The 21,530-nt window shown below is 40.5% G+C and overlaps 2 protein-coding genes across 12 annotated transcripts; both read left to right on the forward strand.

Moving 5' to 3' along the window:
- Positions 1–1,381: 1,381 nt before the first annotated feature.
- LOC103710581 (uncharacterized) lies at positions 1,382–6,248 on the forward strand. Its single transcript, XM_008796404.5, has 3 exons — positions 1,382–1,602; positions 2,181–4,106; positions 4,339–6,248. The coding sequence occupies exons 2-3, from the start codon at positions 2,307–2,309 to the stop codon at positions 6,133–6,135; spliced, it is 3,597 nt and encodes a 1,198-aa protein (XP_008794626.4). The 5' UTR covers positions 1,382–1,602; positions 2,181–2,306; the 3' UTR covers positions 6,136–6,248.
- A 1,182-nt stretch (positions 6,249–7,430) lies between these two features.
- Positions 7,431–20,039, forward strand: LOC103710507 (F-box/kelch-repeat protein At3g61590-like). 11 transcript variants are annotated; one of them, XM_088709364.2, is made up of 4 exons: positions 7,431–9,707; positions 11,039–11,094; positions 11,185–11,286; positions 18,461–20,039. In XM_088709364.2, exons 2-4 carry the CDS (start codon positions 11,053–11,055, stop codon positions 19,715–19,717), a joined length of 1,401 nt encoding a protein of 466 aa, XP_088565490.2. In that variant the 5' UTR covers positions 7,431–9,707; positions 11,039–11,052; the 3' UTR covers positions 19,718–20,039. The 11 variants fall into 11 exon arrangements, 5 of the variants coding, with proteins under 5 accessions (XP_088565490.2, XP_088565491.2, XP_008794381.2 ...); XM_088709365.2 differs by having other exon boundaries at positions 7,431–7,732; XR_015972349.2 differs by lacking the exons at positions 7,431–9,707; positions 18,461–20,039 and adding exons at positions 13,518–13,600; positions 13,696–14,029 and having other exon boundaries at positions 11,048–11,094; positions 11,185–11,718.
- The last annotated feature ends 1,491 nt before the right edge of the window (positions 20,040–21,530 follow it).

The following is a 21,530-nucleotide window of genomic DNA, read 5'->3' on the forward strand; positions in this document are numbered from 1 at the left end:
CATCTTATATTATAACCATCAAGCTGCACTAACAGCCACTCCCCAGACATGGCCTTAACATGACTTCATCTGGAGTCTTGCACCATGCTCGCGCTCAAGTCTCTTCTCGCTCCTCAGCAGTAACACTCATGCAGCTTGACATCCATTTCGAGCCGGAAGTATGCAGCACCCTGAAATGTATCAGTCCTAAATGTTGCGATTCCCCACGCCATGAAGAAGTCGCCCTGAAATGTATCAGTCCTAAAGCTTAACATGACCACAAGAGATCCCTGGTCTCCGTTTGCGCGAAAAACACATAAGATTTAGATACAACTGTCTTTCTTCACATATGATGATTGTAGAGGTAAAATAGTATGATGGGAAACTTATGGTATTTCAAGAGTTTAGTTTCTTTTTCATTTTTAGAGAATCAGAAAGTGGAGGAGACTCTCCGCCGTTTATTTTTTTTGGCACAACAGCTGCTCACACCCTACGAGTGTGGATGCGGCCAACAAAATTCGAAAACAACAAAGAAGATAAAAAAATCCGGCACTATGTCACGCTCTCTCCAAACAAAACCTCCATAATGGTAAGCCGCATAGGAAACGACTCAATCAGCTGCGTAATTTGCTTCTCTATAGACGTGTGTGGCTTGATGGGCACCACACTCCTGCCGTAGTCCGCGAATGTCAAGTAGCAGCGGCCTACCCTTGCCTGCAAGCCCCCAACCCGTGATCCAATCAATCATTGTGATCGAGTCACCCTCGAGAATGATTCGGTCCGCACCTAGATTCCATCGAGCATAGGAGATGTCCTCCTAGGCGGCTCTGAGCTCAGCACACAACATCGACGAATCGAAGATCCGCTGATCCCCGCCGCCACTAGTCTGGAATCATGATCTCTGATGACGAAGTCAACGCCTCTGCCTCTTCCATTATCGGCTACACTGCCATCAAAATTCATCTTCAGGAAGCCAGGAGGTGGCAGCATCCAGGATACGAATACATATCTTGGATTATTGATGGTCAAATAAATTGAACTCTTTGGTGTTGCACTTGGGCCGAAAGTCTAGCTTGACTTGCCTGACCAACCCTATTATTTGTGGCTTCGGCTTTGGCTGGGCTATTTTGGATCGAGGTCTGGGTTGAGCTATCGTTAGCTTGACTTGGTAATTGTAAGGCCGAGTCCAAATGCTGAAGCCCAAGCCCTATTCAGTTGGATTCGAGGCTGGTGCTACGCTATGGTCAATGCTGAAGCCCAAGTCCTACATAAATCTTGGCGGGCAACTTTCTTTCGAAGACGGTACGGAGTTATTTAAGAGTGGCGGATGAGGTGGGACCCGAGAAACGCCGAGAACAAACTCGAAAGTCCGGCGTCCTCGTCGCGAAAGCCCTGGAAGGCGCGAAGGCGTTGGGAGCGTTGGGGACTTCGGAATAAATAGCGATGGGGACTCCCCTTCCCTTTTCCCGTCAGAGAAGATCGCGAAGCTCCAAAGCGTCAAGCAGAGAGGCAGAGAGAAGAAAAAGAGAGAAAGCAAAAGGGTTGGCGGAGCTAGGAGTCATTTGGTTCGTGGATCGCTCGGAAATTGGCTAAAATAAGCAATAAAAAAAATTCACCTCATCTGTAAGCCCTCTCCCCTTCTCTCTCTCTCATCCCTCCTAGTTATGTTTTTGGAGTTCGTGGATTAATTTTTCTTGTTAGGGTTATCGGAGCATTGGGGTTGGAAATTTAGGTTTCTCTGAAGTTTCTTTTTAATTTGAGACAATTAGGTTCTTGGACGGAGCATTGTTATTCTTCGAAATGTGTATGAAATTCTATTTGTTAATAGAGCCTCCACTTTTTCTGATGTATTGGGGATAGTTAGCTGGAACTAGTACGAGGAACCGTGCAGGCGTGTGTTTAGTTCTACATCGGTTATTCGCTGGATAGATCTTGGATACTTATACACGATGAGGAACCAAATAATATCTTTCAGCTAGCCATTTTGGATGAGGTCCTGGGTGGTTACTACTAGTTAGTCTAAAATGTGTCTAAACTTGCTTATCTTGTTGTGTTATTACCACTTTGTTTGATGAGATTATTGCTCTGCAGTAAATATTCAGCTGCTGTTGGGTGTCTTCTTGGCAAATCTCAGTTTTGCGCTGTTGTTGTGCTTCTAATTTTTTTTTTTCTTTTTGTTTTTTGTATGCTTGTTCCTGCAGGATTGACAATTTTATCTGTCACTTGCCCTTAACCCTTGAGGTAGGGTAGAAACCTCCACAGGTTCTCACTGCCACAGAACCTGTCCTATAGGGTTAAGTTTTATTACTATTACAGACTCTTAGATAATGTTTCCTGCTTACAAAAATATGGACCCATACTCTCAGACTTTCCCTCACCACATTCCCTATCCTTATCACTACCATCCAAACTGGGAGGCTGTAGCCCCTCAGATGAGAGTAGATTCATCTAAATCTCCCTCTTTTGGACCATGGCCGTACAATGGCAGCACCAGCCACCCAAATCCAACTGAATGTTGTGGCTGCTGCAACTATAGTTACTCTCCAGGATATTATAGTTTCAGACCTCCATACCCTCACATTCAGCCACCTCCTCAATGTTATTATCATGGACCATATCCGGGTTATCCTGATGCCTGCCCACCCTATTTGGTGCCACCTCCTCATTATTCGTTTGATCAAGCTCGATATGATTATGACAAGGCAAAAAATCACTGCTGTGGTTTTCCAAATTATAAGTTCCATGAGGGTGAGAAAACTGGTGTGAAAATTGAAGAGCAAATGCCTGAATCAGAGCCAAAGCCACGGGAGAGTGACTCCAGCCTGATTAAATTGCCAAACTACCCTTACCCAGTAGCATGGGTACCCCATAATTATTCGAAGGAGAAAGGCACCAACAAAAATTCTGAATCACAACCTGGAATTTGGAATGGATGGATCCCTCTGGATGTTAACAGCCTCAGGGATCTGAGGCAGGGTGGAGATAACAAGAAGGGTTCGCAGATTGAAGAGAAGAAGAGTCAGTTTCCCCGGCCAATTATCTGGATGCCTGGTCATAATAAACCAGAGGAGATGGTGAATGATCCGAAGCAGATCAGTACCAGTCCTAAAGTTTCAGAAGAAATGCCAAAAGTTAAGATTATCCCATTGAAATTTCTGGAGAATGAGAACCGTGAGGAGAAACCAGGAGTAGCACAGGATGAGCCTAAAACTCGGGCACAGCGAGAATCAGTAAGTGAAAGGGAAATGAAAACTAAAACCATTCCAGTCAAGCAGATGGAGGAAAGCAATGAAAATGAGAAGCAAGACGAAAAGAGTGATAAAAAGAAGTCTAGCATCTCTGGAAAACAAAACAGAGCGAATGAAGTGAAGAAGTGTTCTGATGGCAAACACTCCTCAATTGCCAAGTCTTCAAAGCTGCCTCCTGTATGTTTAAGAGTTGATCCATTGCCAAGGAGGAAGAATGGAAATGACACATCCCGATCACCTAGTCCACCAGGCTTTAAAGAGAGAGAGAAAATTCATCAGGACAACAAAGAACAAGGTTCTACTCAAAGAGACATCAAGGAAGAAATTCCTAAGAAAGAAATTCAGGTTGTTGATACTAAGTCATCAAACAAAGTAGAGAAACAAGAGCAGAGTAGCCAAGATGTGGTGCCAAACATTTTGATAAAAGATGCTCCACAACAAGCTATTACAGAGCAATCTAATGAAGTTTATGGGCAGAGGGCAAAAGAAGGTTGTGGTGGTGCTGAAGCTTCAGATAGTAAAGGTGTACAATGGAAGAACTCTGAGGGTGGGATATCTGATGACCAGGAAAAGAACATTGAGGAGAACAGAGGTATGGAGGTTGCTGAAATTACAAAGATGAAAGGAAGGAAAGAAAGAAGGAATTTGTCAGGATCAGATGCGGCAGTTCGTATTCAGTCTGCATATAGAGGGTTTGAGGTGAGGAGATGGCAACCTTTGGAGAAACTTCGGAAGATGGCTCGAATTCGTGAACAAGTGGAAGATATCAAAAAACAAATTCAAAGTTTTGAAACCTCTTCAAAAGGGCAAGATATGATGCAAAAGGTGTTCATCAGTGAGACTATAATGAATCTACTTTTGCAGCTGGATACCATCCAGGTATGAGCCTTTAACATTTTCCCTTTTTTTAACATTATATTAATGCTGTTGCAACTTATCAGAGTACCATCAAAGCAAAAAGAACTTAAGTAATGTCGATCATTTCAGTTGCATTATGCGTTTGCTAATTATGAATGCATCCCTAGAACTTTTTTACAACATGAGCTCTTTTTTCTTTTCCTGCTCTGGAAATGGTTTAAGTCTTAATTCTGAGTTGGCATGAACTTACCAGGCCTTGCACCAAAGTGTAAGAGAGGTCAGGAAATCTGTTGCGAGGGAGCTCATTTGCCTACAAGAGAAGCTTGATTCTCTAAGCAATCAAGCCACCGCAGAGCATGAATCATCTGAGATTGAAGAAAGTACCAGGAGCAAAGCTTTTGATGATCAAGCTATTTGTCTTGGAAGTTCAGCTGCAGTAGCTGAACCATCATCGAAGCATGTGTATAAACAACTATCTGATCAGAATTGCACTATAGCTTCCACATCCAGTGAAAAAATGCAAGAGGCTGAGGCAAAGGAAAAGAGAGAGAGACTATTATTAACAGAAAATCAAGAGCTAGAATCTGTACCAGGAGAGACTGCAGAGTTGTTGAACAAAGAAATGGTTTCTTTTGTGGATGTAGAGCATAAAGAAGCACCTATGCAGGGAGAGGAACAGCCCGTTTCTGAAGGCGTGGCATTGGTAGAGTCAAAATTGCTCTGTGAAGAGCCTTCCCTTGAGCTAGAAGAATCTTCTGCGCCTTTGGCGTCTAGTGTCAAGGAAGTTCTCGAGGCACCTGCTGCTGCTGAATTTGAAGCTACCAAGTTGGATGTGGAAGAGCATTTAGAGACACAAAGGCCTAGCTGTCAAGATTTTGAATTAGTGAAGAAAGATATTTGTGATTATAGAGATCAACCAAACACACATGTGAATCAAGAAACGAAAAAGGGTTTGGTGCCGTCGTTGGAGGGGTGCAACCTCCAGGAAGCTACTGAAATCAAAGTTGAAGAGCATGAAGCTGTTTCCAATGCATTAGAGTTTGAAGAACCTTTGCCAGCAAAGGATGAATCTGAGTATGAGGCACCTATTACTCGGAGCAATGAAGATGACAGCAAAGAAGAGGAGCTCCCAATATTGCCATTGGCAGAAGAAAGTGATTCTATGGAGAAGACAGCAGGAGACGTGACTCCTGACACTAGGAGTGTGGAAGTTCCAAGCACATCACATGTCACCAATGCAGTAGACTTTGTGGAAACTATACCAAGAGTTGGTGAATCTAGTTCTGAGGACAAGGCACCTGTTACTCATGTCAACGAAGCCAGAACCAAGGAGGAGCCTCAAATGTTGCCAGTGGAAGAAGGAAATTATTTTGCAGAGAAGGCATCAGGAGATGCAGCTGCTGATACTATAAACATCGAAGTCACGTGTGCAACACCTGTTACTCCTGGGGCTTCTGAAGAGAGTAATGATGCTGGAAGTATGATAGAGAAGAACCTAGAGATGCAAGCAACAATAGTTGGCATCGCGTCACAGGACGAAATTACAGTGCAGGGTGGATCTCCTGAGTCTGGCGCAGAGAATGGAACCAACTCAGGGGCTGCTGATGAGGCCATTGAACATAAAGAGATGCCTTTAGCACCTGAAACTCACCTGGAAGCAACTACGGATAAAGATGCGCCTTCATCCCTGAACGAAATTCATCATAGAGAGTCCTCTCCTATGCCAATTGTAGAAGCAGCTACTTATGAAGTAAGTACTCCAGTTCCAGAAGGAGAAAGAATTGCTGTTGCTCAACCTAAAGATTCCATTCCAATGGCTGGACCAGTTTCAAGTATGAATCTGAACATGGAGAAGCTGGTGAAAGAAAATGAGAAGCTGAGGGAGATGTTAGAGAAGTTGCTTCTTACGGGGAAAGAGTACTTGGGGGTTGTTTCTGATCTCAATGGGAGAGTCGAGGATCTAGAGAAGAAGTTGGTGCAGAAGAAGAAGAAAATGGTGAAGGTTAGACGACACAAACCAGCCAAGACTTCTTGTAAAGTTGCATGCTGAAACATCATGTGGAGAATGATGGAGAAGGCTGTAACTATGCACGATTATGTATGTGCCCTGTGATATGCTCCTGTATATCTGTTTGTAACAAATAAAAGAGTTTCAATGTAAAACAGTGTCTTTTGTGCATGAATTTTTATTCCTGCATTTTGAGTTTATAATTTCATACTACTTGGAATAAAAATGATATCATGCACTAATTTTGCATGTGACATGAGATTTGAACAAATGAACTAGCTTGCTGAAGTTACACCTTCTTGTTATCTCCGTGCTGTGTAATATGCTCCTCTGTCTATCAGTATTGTGAGAAATAAAAGAGGCACAATGCAAAACGGTCTCTTCTGTGCTCATAGTTTCTTTTCTGCATTTTGAGTTCTTATGTTCCCACTTGTTGGAATAAAATTGACCTTTATTCACTACTTTTGCATGGAACATGAGTCTGAACGAACAAACTAGCCTGCTGAAGTTGCAACTAATGTTACAGGGAAGCCAAATTAATAATGTGATGTGTATCTGGCAATTTGTTAGAGAATGTGGTTATCATTTTGCCTGAAAAGTAGGTTCAGTATTGGTCCTAGGTTTGGTGACTAATGCCTGCAATATATCTTATTCTGGATCAAATTTAACATTCATATCTACAAAATAAATAATTACATTTTGAGTTGATAGCGCAAATATATTTATTCATAATCCTGATGATGACTGCAGATAAGGTCTAAATTGAGGAAGTTAGTTGATTTGATGATATGTTTGTAACAGTTGGTGGTTTGTTGAATGTTTCTTTAGTTGCTGCTGAATAATGGGGCAGTGCTTGTCGATGTCTACTTGTTGGACACAGATAGATGAATCTAGTGCTCACGGATCATGAGTTACTAAAAACTATTTTGTTCATTCAGCCTACTTGAACAAAAATCTGATATTCATGTCAAACTTTCTCTGATTTCTCAGTCAATCTTGCAAGATATCTGAAAACTTACGTAAACTCGAAGAACAGTATCTGCAACTAAAATTGAAAGGCTAATCAGGGTCTAGCTTTCTGTAATGAGGCTGGGTCCAGGTCTGAAGTAGGTGGGTTGAATCTGTTTGGGAACTAGAACAGAGTCCCTAATATTACTTTCTGCAGCCACTTACCGATACTAATCGTAAACACGCTCTCGGTGTCGGCAATCGGCTGGCCGACTTACTCATATAAAAAGGCATTCCGGGGTCTCCGACTCGTCCCTGCTCTCACGGAGAAAAAAATATACAGGTTGTATCTTATGCGCGAAAGAAGGATTCACCTTCCTTCGCGCGAATCCACCGTTGGATCGTGCTATGGTTGCCTATAAATAGGCAGGTCCGGGATCCACCAATGCGTTTGGAATGCTTTGATATCTGTGCAGGATACAACGATCAATGTCGAGAAAGAATATCGATCATTCTTTCTCCTGTCAATCCCGTCGCTCCCCTTCCCCGTGGTTTCTTTCCCCTTCGATCAGAACCCTCGAAACCCTAACGCGGGAACGATTCTTGGATCAAAAATGTTCGCGTATTCAAGATCTGAGAGGCAGCGGCAGAGGCTGCGTGTGTACGAGTATCGACCACCCAGATACCACGGGTTCTTTCTTAGGGCTTTTCTGTTTCTTTTCGTGTTCAATGCTTCCGCTACCCTCTTCAAGAACCGATTTTTTCTTGAAGTTCTGTTGAAATCTTTCTTGCGATGGAGTTTGGGCAGTTTGATTTCTTGTCGTGTTCAATGCTTCCGGTACTCTCTTCTCTTGAAGTTTCTTGAAATCTTTGTTGCAAAACTGAGCAGGATGTTTCAATTTCTTTTGTGCTTAGTGCTTTGGTGCATAGGCTTATGTAATGCTAGCCAGTTATAATTTTTTTCCTTTTTTGTCTTTTTGCATGTTCTTCAAGATTCCTTGTACTTGGTGGTTGAGGTGCAGGCCATGCTCTAGAAAGAAGTTTGGTATCAGCTGTGGGGTGGGAGCAATATGAAATACTTAATATTGAGGCAATGCGAGTATTATACAAAATGGAAAAATTGTTCCAGATGGCTGCTATTGATGTATATCGCAGATGGAATTGGGATATAGAGTGTTTACTCTCAGAAATTATTTATGTCTTTCTTTATTTCTTCTTTATTTCAGTTAATTTAGTTTTTCTTGGCATTCCTCGGCATGCTATTGGTATTAACTATTCAAATACCTTAGTAAGATGGTACTTTCTCAGGGTTCGTGTTTTCTAGAGGATTCCTACCTGCAACTATGTAAACAGCTTCAAATCCTTTTTTATTTTATTCATTCATTTGTTCATTCATTCATTTATCTTTTGCATTTGAGTGTAACGTCAAGCAGTATCTTGAATAGCAGTTATCATGTTGGGAATATTACTGATTCAGTGCAACTTCTATTTCTTACTTCCATGAAAGAAAAAAAATGAAGTTTTTTGAGTTATATCTGTAGGATGTTTTCAGATTAGGAAAATATAACTTGAGACTAACCCTGATGGACTTCATATGCACTTCTTTTGCCTCGGTATCTTGAAGAGGCAGGTTGGGCTGAAGGTGGTCGGGTTTATAGCTTTCACCCAACCAATGTGATTATTGCTATCATGTTTCTGACTGGCTATCTATTTGTGTACTTCAAACTATTTGTTTCCAGACCTATGCTTTCTGACTTCTAGTGCCTGAAGAAAGAATGTCTTGGCTGCTGGCCTTTGGGAGTGGTATATTGCTGAAATCATTCCATTGTCTTGAAAACTGCATGCCATTATAGTTTTTCAGTTCTTCAATCTTGTAGCTGTATGTTCATTGGGCTGTTTGGTCTTGATATTTTGTTATTGAGAGCTCACTGGCATTTTTCTTTGTTGGACTTGGTGCTTGTGCGCTATCATATCCTTTGCACTAAGTTTTACCTGCTGTGCTGTTTCTTGTGTTATTTGACAGATTGATGGTCTTGATTGTACAAAAACAAATTCTTCAAGTTCTTGAGAGCTCGGAAAATTTGTAAACATCCTTTTGCAACACAAGACCTTCAAAGCACTTAATAAAGGAAACAGTTTAGGGAACTTTTGCATGTTATTTGCCTTTTTGACCATCAAACACTTAGTAGTTACAATTAACACTGATACTCTTGTTTCAAGACATTAACAGGTAATTTGTTATAGTATACTTTGATTTGCTGTATCCCAGGGCAGTTATTTTTATACCATATTTACAGTATGTTTCCTCACTAGTAGCCGGAGATATGGGAATCAAACTTGGGAAGGGGTTGGATATGCTATTTATTCTAACATCAAACAAATCCTGTATGACCTCTTCCATTTTTTGGCCATTGGCATTCTCTTTGGTTAAATATTGCTTTAAATTCTGCAGCTCTAGGCTTGTGCTATTAGACCCCTTCAAATGGACACAAGGTTATTAGCTTTCTACTTTACTTGGGGTATGGTTGAATGAGGAGTTTTCTCCTAGATTTGGTGGTATTTGCTTTTTTCTCTCCATGTGTATTGTCGCAGAGTGTGACCAAGATCAAATTTCTAACTGATGGGTTGTTGCTTAGAGAAATGATGGATGATCCTCTTTTAATCAAGTAAGGTGGTGGTTACAATTCAAAGGTAGATGCTTTCCTTTCTCATATGCATTTAGTTGGTGAAATAAAAAAATGCATTATTTTGATTCTTTCTTAATTCTCTATTAATTTTGTATAAAATTATAAAATTCATGATCGAACAAGACTTAAACTAACTGCATGGTAGTGGCTAGGGGTGCAAATGAGCCGAGCAGCTTGCAAGCTGCTCGAGCTCGACTTGGGTCCGAGCTTAAGTCGACTCAATTGCTACCGAGCTCGAGTAGCTCGAATAATTTTTTGAGTCGAACTCAAGTAGCAAAATGCTTGGCTTGAAGGCTCGTTGTCCTAGTCGAGTATCTATATTTTTAATAATATTATATGTTATTTATAATATATATTATTAATTTAATATTTTAAAATATAATATAATATTTATTTTGTTTTAATTATATTTTTAAATTATGACCAAGGCTTGAATTTGAGATCAAAATCAAGCTCGAGTATGGCTCAGTTGATATGCGAGTCAAGTCGAGTCGACCTTGAGTATTATTTTTTTTTTTTTATCGAGTTGACCTTGAGCCTCCAGCTACTCAACTCGACCCAGCTCGATTGCACCCCTAGTGGTGGCTCTATGAGTTTTTCTTCACCATACATTCTTAAAGGGGATGCATACACTATCATCACCAGTCTTTCTATCCTTTAATGGTGAAAGTTGAGACATCTCATTTTACCATGATGCCATCATGCATTCATCACTCATGTGGATGCATTCTTACTCAGTTTACCTCCTGATTGTCTGTTGCAAGTTGCCTTTACAATTGCACCATGTCTCACACCTGACGTCAGCATGCCACTACATATTGTACTCACCATTTTACAATCTTTGTTGCTCATCTTCTGTGCTTTTCTCTTTTTTGTAGCCTAATATTCTGATTCATACAACAGTTTGCCTCTTTTTATTGCGCAGAAAGTTTTTTGCACCAATGTTAAAGGCATGCATTGGTGATATAACACTGGGAATCATGAATGATGCTCTTTTCTTTTCTAGATGGGCTAAATAATTGTGTAATTTCTCATTCTAGCAATGCCATGATATGATCATCATGTCTCTAGATGATCTAAGTAATTGTAGAAATTTATCATGCTAATAATACCATGATATGATCATCATGTTTCTCTGTCAAAGTTTTGTAGTTTTTTCTGTTACCAGTATCTCTTTATTTGACCTTTCCAAGCATATGAACTTCTCTTCTGTTTGGCATCAGAAACTACTCCTTCCTTTTTTGTGGTTTTGGAGGGTTTTGAGCAATTTGTTCATTAATCCTCTATCTCTTTATCTTCTCTTATATTAGTGCCATAATGGTAGATGAGGTCCACGAAAGATCTCATTCAACAGACATGTTACCAGGTATATATTGTAAACTATCTTATTTAGTTCTTCCTTGGTGCTGCTCACTACATATAATCTTTAACCTAATTTCTTGCATGAATGTGTCAGATTCAATTCCTTAGACCTGAGTTGCTCGTAATCATTTCATCTGCAACAATTGAGGCAAATTCTGTGTCAACCTCTTTCAGTATTGGGTCCTCTCCTGATCTAGTAAGAATTGAATAACTGTTTTTTTGACTTATTTATTTTTTGGCATGTGTAAGCTAATTTCTTAGATGAATATATATGGACTTGTTTGACTTGTTTACTCTACTGGCACCAGTTTTTCTGAATTGTATTTCACATCATTGACATCTGCAAGAATTGGATGGCTTTTTTTTTTTGGCTTGTTTACTTTATCGGGCATATGTTTCTTCGAACGGTTTGCTTATTGGAATTTCATTTGTTGACTTGTTTGCTTTATTTGCATATAGGCTAATCTCTTGTTTGCGTCACTTCTTAGTTTTACTTGTGCTGCTTTCTATGTATCATATATAAGCTTTTTTTTTTAATGCAGAATATACCAGATTCATTGCCATAAATCTGGGTTGTTTATAATTGTTTCATCTGCAGCAATTCCGTGTTATGTCTTCTCCTGATCTAGTAAGAATCAGATACCTCTCTCTCTCTCTCTCTCTCAACTTGTTTGGATGTTGTCAACTGTCTATGTTATATTTTTCTGCTTTAAGAAATAAGGCAGTTCCTAGAGGATTTTGGAACTTAAGGGCTTCACTTTCCACTTAGCTGCATTCCCCAAGCATGAATTTTAATAGCTTTTATCACATAGGGAAGAAATAATTTTGTTGTTCTTTGTTTTTCTATTACATAGTTCTATTTAATGCACTAAAATATGGCCGGTGGGAGTGAGAAGTATTAGATATGTCTGGTGTTTCTTCCATCAATCATCCGGATTTACGCTTCTCATGGTAGATAGATAATGTTTTTTGAGTTATCGACTTGATAATCTATCTTGATGGTACATCAAAATTATGACTGGTTTTTGGGAGTCTCAGAAGAGTCAACTCATCCATAATCAATTATCAGCATATTCAGAGGATGGTCTTTTAGGAATGATCTGCCTAAAGATAAAGATCCAGAATTAGAGGGGGGGGGAGGGGAGGGGAAAACAAGAGTGGATTTTAAGTGAAGAGGATTGCCTAGCTCAAGAACATAGGCCGCTGGAAGGCTTCTTCTTTTTCATTAAGGATTAGCACATGGACATATGGTCAACTATACTTTTCTTTGTACTGGTTGGACTCCTAATAAGATGTAATCTGATATCATGACCTATGTTCTCTTGGGTTTAGGGGTGTGCTGGAAGGTGTTTTTTGAAGCTTAATATGAGCAGCTATGCAATGTGATGTTGTGCTCTTTTTTTCAGTGGAATGTCCATAAAGATGCCATCCATGGTGCCACTTTTATTCAAATATAATGACCATGTGCCAAAACCATTACTGAGAGTTGTAGGGCCAAATTTAAATAAAAAATGTCACCTTATAACACTGATTATGAGCCATTAAAACATTTATAACAGATTACTGAATTATTATAACTATGATTTGTTATTTGTATTGGAATGTGTCAAATAAGTTATCACTGTTATACCTTAGTTCATATTGTAAATCAGCATTTCCAGAACCAGACGTTATTAGCGTCGCCACATTTTTGTAAATTGCAATGGCCATAACATGTTAGGTCATTCTTTATACAGTGTTATCTATGCTGAAGGCACAATAGAGTTGGGGAAAAAGTATTCTAGTGCCCTCTACAAACTGTGTCACCCCTCTATATAAAACTATGGTGTCATCATTTGGATATGTCAAGACAAAAGTAACTGCTTGGTTTGTCAGGTATGTCATCTGAATATGCTTGTGGCATAGACACGTCGAAAGCATTACGGAGGAGTAAACTTTTTGGGGGTTGCAAGGGGAAGTCTCATGGGGCTAACATAATTAAGTAGTATTAACAAGCCATTTTATACTTACATGTATGTAGTAGATCTTGGGGTTTCTTGAAAAATAATATGGATTAATAATGGGAGTTTGCTATAGCATATACATAAACCATGACCACCAAATCTTTACCTATCCATTTATGGTCCGCTATAAGAATTCTTCTTAATCAATGAAAGAGACTAGATTTTGGTCCCTTTGCTTGAAAGATTTATGGCACTATTAGGATATCATAAATTTAATATGTAGGTCTGGTCTGATTAAAGACTAAGGTAAGGAATTGGCTTGCAGGTGCAGCGTGCAATCCTTTTCCTCCGTTAAAAAAAAAAAAAAAGAACATGTGAACTTAAATTACCCTCTAGTACTTGTGCCTGTTATGCTATAGAATTACCATTTAGTAGAGAGCGTACTTGGCAAAAAAAAGTTTGAATTATACTTTGGTATGTCTAGATCAGCAACTGTGCAAGTCTATCAGTTACCTTGTTTATATGGTTGGTGTGTAAAGTAAAGGCTTCTCAGGTGTTCATGTGGCGGTAAGTGTTAGTACAACATTGGTGTCAATGCTTTGCATAGTTGTAGACATAAAATAGTTATATTGATAATGCATCTGGGTTATAACTTGTTGCAGGTAAGAAAAGACTGACCCAAACAGCAATAGATATTCATGCCAGGCCTTCTAGTGCTTCGCAATGTGTTCAAATTCTGGAATAGAAAGTTATCAATGTTACTCACAGGAAAAGAAGAGAAAAACCCTTCATTTCTGGAGCTTATGAAATTCTAGGTTTTTTTAATGGGCGATACTTTAACACCTAGCATATTTCTGTCGTCTGTTATGTTCGATAAATCTTGGCATCCTTATATTGTTGTGGTTATTTTAGTCTTGGATCGGATGCTTAAGACATTAAAAGTTGTAATGAAAGTAAATCCAATCCATCATGATTACTCGCCTTGTTTGAGTCCTACACCTGCACTAAGAGTCAAAGAAATAGACTATTCTAACTATTATGACGGATCAGTGACTACGCAAAGAATAGTTAAAATTATTTCGGTTTTTCATTCATCTTTGCATTCAACTTTCGTTATCAGTTATTATATAGCATATAAAGAGCCTAAAGACAATATATATAATGTAAATTTATATATAATAAGATGCATGTACATATGTAAGAAATATTCGTTTTTAAATAGTAAATTATGCAAAAGTGACATGTTTGGTGCTATTATATGATTATTGTCTACCATATTAAAACAATTATCTTCTCCAATAAATAACATGAAAGCTTAGCGTCCAGCATTCTGATGCTGGACTCTTAAGGCTCTTGGTGAAGTGATCTTATTTTATAAACGTAGATATCTTTCGGAGCCCGCCTGTTTGTGTAATCTCTGGAATTGCAGAGTCAATTACATGTTTTTTAATGTAATAACGAGGTACAGATTGGTAAAATAATTACAATGGTCGTCATGATGCTTTGTTTTTGTTGATCGTCACTTTTGGCACTACGGCGGCAAAATTTTCCGGACGTTTTAAAATCATGACCGGAGCGCAGCATTTTATAAGTTCTAAATACGTGTTTCATATTTATCACATGTGACATAAAGTGATGGAGTTATCATAAATTTATTCTCAATGTTAGAGAATTATAGTCCAATATTGGATAGGTTAAGACCTTTTCCAATGCTTATATGTTCTTGGGCTATCTATCCAAACACCGGATTTTTTTAGATGGCTTATATTTTTGATATATATTAGATTAAGTCTAAACATAAAAATTTTATTTTATATAAGATGGTATTGAATGGATGGGACTAAATGGGCCCGGTTAGGTCTAAATATAAAAGGCAAAATTATTGGTTAGTGCATATCTTAGAAAGTTGACAGAGAGAAAAAATTATTGTGTACTACGACACAGCCATGCTGGTGCATGGCACCAATCGTCATAATATATTACAGTGGGATATCATTGAGACAAGCGCATGATGAATAGAACCCACATCTTGGTGATTGGTGATGTGCACGCGCATGGTCGTATGGTGCGCATAATAATTTTGGGAGAACAGAGAGAGAGAGAGATAGATAGATAGGTAGATGGATGGATATGGGGTGACCCGTCGCCATCCTCCCCCACTATCTACTTTTTTTTGTTTTGTTTTTTTAAGACAGGTCTAACTTGGATGATACCCAATTGCATCTTTCTAGATCTCACTTGTTCTTGTTGTGGTTGGTGCCTTGTGATACAGGTTAGGGCATGGATGAGGACGCATGTGAAATTGCTTTGAAATCCCAACATCCTACCCTATGTGGCAACATAATCTATGACCCACCTCATTGCTTCCATTTTCGTACTGATGATATTGTGGTTCTCACCTCACCGCCCTATTACAGACATCCCATCCATCTCTAAGATCCATAGGGATTTTGAATGATGGACGGGCTTCGACATCCTCTCAACCTTTTAGACTTTGCAATGATTCTGCTCATGAAATGGGATTTTCTAAAGCTACTCCATAGGGTGTATGCCTTTTCTTTTATTGGTGCAATATTGCACCCACTACCCTTGGGACTGTTTTTTTTTATTTTTTATGTTGTAGGTGCAACATGACATGTCACTAAGTTCGTAGCTTTAGAAAGTCAATTTGATTTGAAAATCGGAGGTCATGGCTTTATTGATTTCCCATCCAACGTCAGAGCAGTGATTTTTTTTTTTTTTTTTGGTACATATTAATCTTGCATAAGCACGGCCAGCTGAATGAATGAAAAGAAAGTCGAGGAACAGAATCATACTGAGTTGAGGCGACCCAATCAACAGCTTTGTTCGTCTCACGATGCACATGCATAGCTTGAAAAGTATTATACTTCCTCAGCAGCCATCGAACGTCGCCGAGTAGTGGGTGCTCTCAGTTTTACTCTCCCTCCATCCTCTTTTTTAGTATGCAGCTCACGGCTAAATCTCTATTAAGGATATACACTCGGCCTCAAGAAAGAAAAGGCCGCAGCATGTATAAACGTCCCTCATGGAAGTAATAAACTACGGGAGTTTCTGTGCAGTATGACAAGGGGATTGCTTAGTGGTGTTGCCACTACCCCAATAGGAGTTTCTGTGCAGTATAACAGTTCCCGACGCCATGTTTGAGGGTCAAAACACTTTGAAACCAAACAAAAGCTGAGTCCATCTGCTCGCAAAATCTTATGCCACTGATATTAGTGGTAGGATAAGTGGTTATCTTCGTTGTACACTAAATTATGTCTGCATTATCTTTTGTCTAGCAATATCCGAGTCTAGTGGGAGTTCCAATAAAACTAGTCTACGTTGCATTCCTTTTTGCTCCCATGGAAAGCTCTCCCGTAGAGAAAAAGGAAGTACAAGAAAAAATGGCTTGTAAAATCCAAAGTGCTTTTCTGAAATTTGGCTCTCCTAGTGGGCCATAATTTGTGCACACGGATCACCATATGGACAAATGATGCAGTTTTACACAACTTTCCTTGTTTTAAGGGGGCGGGGAGGGGCTCGGATCGTCGGTGCTTGTTATCGCGACAAGTGTCCCGATCCATGTGCCCCTAGCAAATAATTCTAATCCATTAATCTTGTAGACTAGATTTCTGAGACATGTTTGGAATGATCTAAACCAACATGTGAGGGTGGCGTGCAACCAGACACACACTCACAAAGATCACAGGAAAGGCACGCATGAGGACCATTGTGGATCTCACCATCCACAACCTGATTGGAGAGCAATCTCATAGATGCATGCCTCCTCACATGAACCAGGCCACAGCGAAAAAACACCTCCAATCGAAATTTATGGGCATGGCAAGTTTGTGGGATTAGGTTAGGTAAATGAGGCCAATGTGCCTCCACCAATCGAAAAAGGAACCCAATCCAATCCAAGGGCTTAAAGGCCAACCGATTCCCCCACCCTAAAATACATAAGAGAGAGGATAGGAGAAACTAAGAAGCACAAAAAAAAAAAAAGTAATAAAAGGGACAGGGAAGGAGAGCTACAGTGGGATTTGAGGAAGGAGCCATCATCATGCTCAGAAAAAAAGAGGGACGAGCCATCATTTCCTCAAATGAGCCCAAACAAGCAGGTTTAGAAGCACAAGTCGTATATATACGGTGTCACCCCACAAGACATAGCCTTCTTGTCTCTGTCTCTCCCTCATCCTCTCTCTTGCTTCCAACTTGAAACCGCCTTGAAGAGAACTGTCATGCTTTGGGGCCTTTGTGTCTTTTTATTTCTTGAGACGAAGTGTACTGTTTCATCTCCATCGCGAAGAAAGAGAGAGCTTTCTATGGGCCGTTCTAATCCACCTCTGTTCCGAATCTGAAGATAGAGAGGATTAACACCAAGGTACATTCCCCTCGGTTCACCATTTCTGTGTTAAAAATCAGATCTTTGGACAGATTAGATATAGGAGAACCCATTTCTCTTGATATCAGAGAGAGAGAGAGAGAGAGAGAGAGATTTGACCGAAGAAAAAAAAAGAAGAAGGGGGGGAAGAGACCAAAAAAGCTGAGCTTTTTGGTACAACTGTTGAGGTACAGGGAAGAACACCTCATCTATCTTTCTTTTCCCACCCTTTTTTTTTCCGGTGGAGTTGTTAGTTTGTTTGGATTTCCGCTAGATTTCTTTTTGTTATATATGTGTGTATGTTTTTTTTGATATGACAAGGCCAGCGTTTGCACAGCTTGTGAGGATTCCATGGGATTTGTTTGTTAGGATCCGGCTACGCTCCACCCCCACCACACCCCCCCCCCCCCCCCCCCCCTCCTTCTTTCTTCTTTCTTTCTTGTTGGTGGTTGAGTCTTCTGTGGATGTGAACGGTTTGCTGTCCCTTCCGGCTATTATTTTAATAGTGCAGTTCCGTAACAGTCAAAGTTAGGTGATCAAGATTTTCTTTTGACTTTATCCCGTTCTTTATGCCATGTTTCTCTTATATATGGCGGGCGACGATCTGTTTCTCACCCACCACTTTGTGTGGTTTTCTTCGAGTTTCCTTTTAACACAAGGTCGGTCCTTCTTTTTCTCAAGTAAAAGAGTTTATTTTTAGCTCTATGTATGGTTACAAGGGTGTATAATCTCTTTTTTTTGTTGATGAGAAGGTAGCAAAGACTGCCACCCGGCTTTTATTGTGTGTAGAAGGATTTACCCAGGAGGCTGTACAATCTTATCCGGGGTATCTGCTTGTTTTTAACATTCTGATGCAATACAGATGAGTCTAGCTTAGGGTTATTAAGGGGCTATAATGTGCTCTTTTGGTTTACCACTGTGCTATCAATCTGATAGTATTGTGTTGAGTTTTGAATGTAGTTATTGAAACATTTGAGTTTTGTTCTAATTCTGTTTTTGTTTTGTTTTTTTCTGATCTCTCCCTCCCTGTATCATTCTTCCAGGTTATTGCTTTGTCTTCCATGGAATTTTTATTGGACCCCCTTATGGAGAGGGAGGAATCGTGGGAATCCTATTCGACTTCCTCCAGTCGAAGTGAGGCTGTGGAATTTAAACCAGTTTCTGAAGACAGCGATGTCCAGGATGGAGACACATTGGTTTCCTTGGACGCAATCCTGCCGGATGACCTCCTGGAGAAAGTCCTCTCCTTCTTGCCCGTTGTGAGCATAATTCGATCGGCGTCCGTGTGCAAAAGATGGTACGGTGCCGTGCACTCGGGAAGGTTTTCATGGACCAGCATGTTACCCCAGAAGCCATGGTACTTCATGTTCACTTGCAGCGAGGATGCTGTGGCTGGCTATGCCTATGATCCGAGCCTTCGGAAATGGTATGGCTTCGACTTCCCTTGCATCGAGAAGAGCAGCTGGTCCGCCTCTTCCTCCTGTGGACTAGTTTGCTTCATGGATGGCGAGGACCGGAGCCGGATATTTGTCTGCAACCCGATCACTAGAGACTGGAAAAAACTTCAGGGTGCTCCGGGTGGGAAGTACCCGGACTACAGTGCGCTCGCCGTCTCCGTGGACCGGAAGTCTCACAGCTATACCATCGCAGTTGCCAAATGCAAGCAGGTGCCCGAGGATTATTACCAGTGGGACCTGTCCATCCATGTCTATGAGTCGGAGGGTGAATCCTGGGTCACTCCCTTCAATGAAACTCTGGTGGGATGGAGGGGAGGTGATGAGTGCGTGATCTGCAATGGAGTTCTGTACTACCTGATCTACTCGACTGGTGTTTTGGGAAATGCCGAGCCCCGGCATTGCTTAGTTATGTATGATCTCTCAGGGAGATCATCGCACATGTCTCTGATGCGCATGGCGGTGCCGGCACCCTGCTCCTTGACGTGTGGCCGGCTGATGAACCTCAGAGATAGGCTGGTTATGGTCGGCGGGATTGGGAAGCACGACCGGCCGGGGATTATCAAGGGGATCGGCATATGGGAGCTTCACGAGGAGCAATGGCGAGAGGTTGCTCGAATGCCCCGGAAGTTCTTCCAGGGATTTGGTGAGTTCGATGATGTCTTTGCAAGCAGCGGCGCCGACGACCTCATCTACATACAGAGCTTCGGGTCCCCGGCACTGCTTACTTTCGACGTGAGCCAGAAACTGTGGAAGTGGTCGGCCAGAAGTCCCGTGACCAAGAGATTCCCCCTCCAGCTCTTCACCGGTTTCTGCTTTGAGCCGAGGCTTGAGATTGCTTCTTGACTTGTTTAGCTTTATTGCCGCTTACTAGGTACATCACAAAAAATCATGCTGCATTTTTCTTTTTGGATCCACTGAAACAATTTCATTGGACCTGAGGGTTATATAGAAAATCTTCATTTTATAGAGAAAAGCATATCCGAGGATGTTGTTGTTGATCGTTTTTTCTTTCTTTTCATATATTTGTGGGGATTTCTAGCCTATAATGTGTTTGGAAGGGTTGATCTGAAGAAAAGCAAAAAGTGCTGTCACACGTTTCCCGAGTAGGTTTCTTCATGTTATTTCATCTGTAATGACAAACTAATCTCTCTTTTGCTGTCCTTATGACCCTACTTTGCTTCTTTATGATATGATATTAGCCTTCCCTTTTGCTCTTTTGCTTTGGTAGGTAGTCTTTTTGCTATCTTTTATTGCTTTGAATGATTTATTGTTGGTTGCTCTTTTTTCAGAACTCTTTAATGATGAACAAATTTCAAATTATAGCAATTGTTCTCCTGCACAACTTTCGATGCTTTGAGTTTTTCTAGAGCAACCAACTCTAGTCACTGTTTACTTGAGGAACATCAGAACAAAAAAATTGTTGTTTCAAGTTAATTTTCTTAACTATTTAATTTTTGTGAAACCGAGATTCTTCATAAATCATGACATTATGTTCTCAAGACACTGATGCGCATGGCTTGCAGTTTTAACTTGATCAAACAGTTTCAATTTGGATGGTGGTATGTTCCTGCATACTAAACGCGGCTGTAATCTATTATTTGTCTCTGCTTCCTGTTTCCAGCTTAAGCAGACTTGTGATCTTATACTCTAGCTCTTCCTCATACTTATTTATTCGAGCAGGTTCAAATCTTAATGATCTTTCCTATCCGTTATATTTCTTTTATGCTTCTAAAACCCACCGTATCTCTTGTTGAATGCGTATTTACAAGTTAAACTGAGTCTAATGGTATCTTTGCCCTTGGCTTAGAAACTTGTTATTCACAATCTTTAAGCTCCTTTTTTCTCCTTTTATGAACTCCATTCAGCTTGACAGATCATGGACTGCTTTCGCCAATACAGATAACCAAGGCCACAACTTGACCTCTTGAAACCATCAAACTATATAAATGCAGGAAGGTAGGCCTTGATATTTAATTTGGTGCCTGCAGAACCTGGTTTGGGTCGAATTTATTGTTGGGAGAGGGTACTTGCCCTTATTGTGCATTAGTTCAGAAGACACAGGAGTGGCTCAGACACTTGCCAAGAACCTATGCGCTGCTTTGTTTGGGCTTGAGACATCAGCTGAAAACAGTATCCTGTATTTCCTTGAAATGATTAGCAGCAGCCTCACAGAGAAGCCAAAGAACATTTGGAGGGTTTTGGCTTGCATTTGTTTATAGTAAGGGAGATTTTTTCTTCTTTCCTTGCCAAAAGCCAAAAAGAGGGTGGCCGAGCTTAGACTGGGGAGAAGATAACAAAGCCGGGGGAGAGGAAGGGGGTCTAAATAAACAACAATAAAGAGAAGGAAATAAGGGATCTTTGGCTCTTGAAATGGTATCACGCAACCCAATGGGGAAAGATGATCTGTTGTCATCAGTCTTTGTTGTGGACGATAGTGACAAGCTGCACCAAAATTTGGACACTTTTGGCTGACCTATGTTGGTGGCCGAGGCCTCAGACTGGAGCTGTCACTGAGTTGGTGCTGCTTTCTGTTGCTACCAGCTTGGAAGAGGCCCATGGTACCTGTTTGACCTGGTGCAAGGCTTTCTTTGTTTAAAGTGTGCTATCTTTGCCTTTGTACAGGGCTTCTGCCACAAATTTTCTCTTGAATTCTCTT

This window comes from Phoenix dactylifera, chromosome 12, assembly GCF_051530095.1.
Source record: "Phoenix dactylifera cultivar Ajwa chromosome 12, Ajwa_hap1_PhDact_Kaust_v1.1, whole genome shotgun sequence".
Taxonomy (NCBI): domain Eukaryota; kingdom Viridiplantae; phylum Streptophyta; class Magnoliopsida; order Arecales; family Arecaceae; genus Phoenix; species Phoenix dactylifera.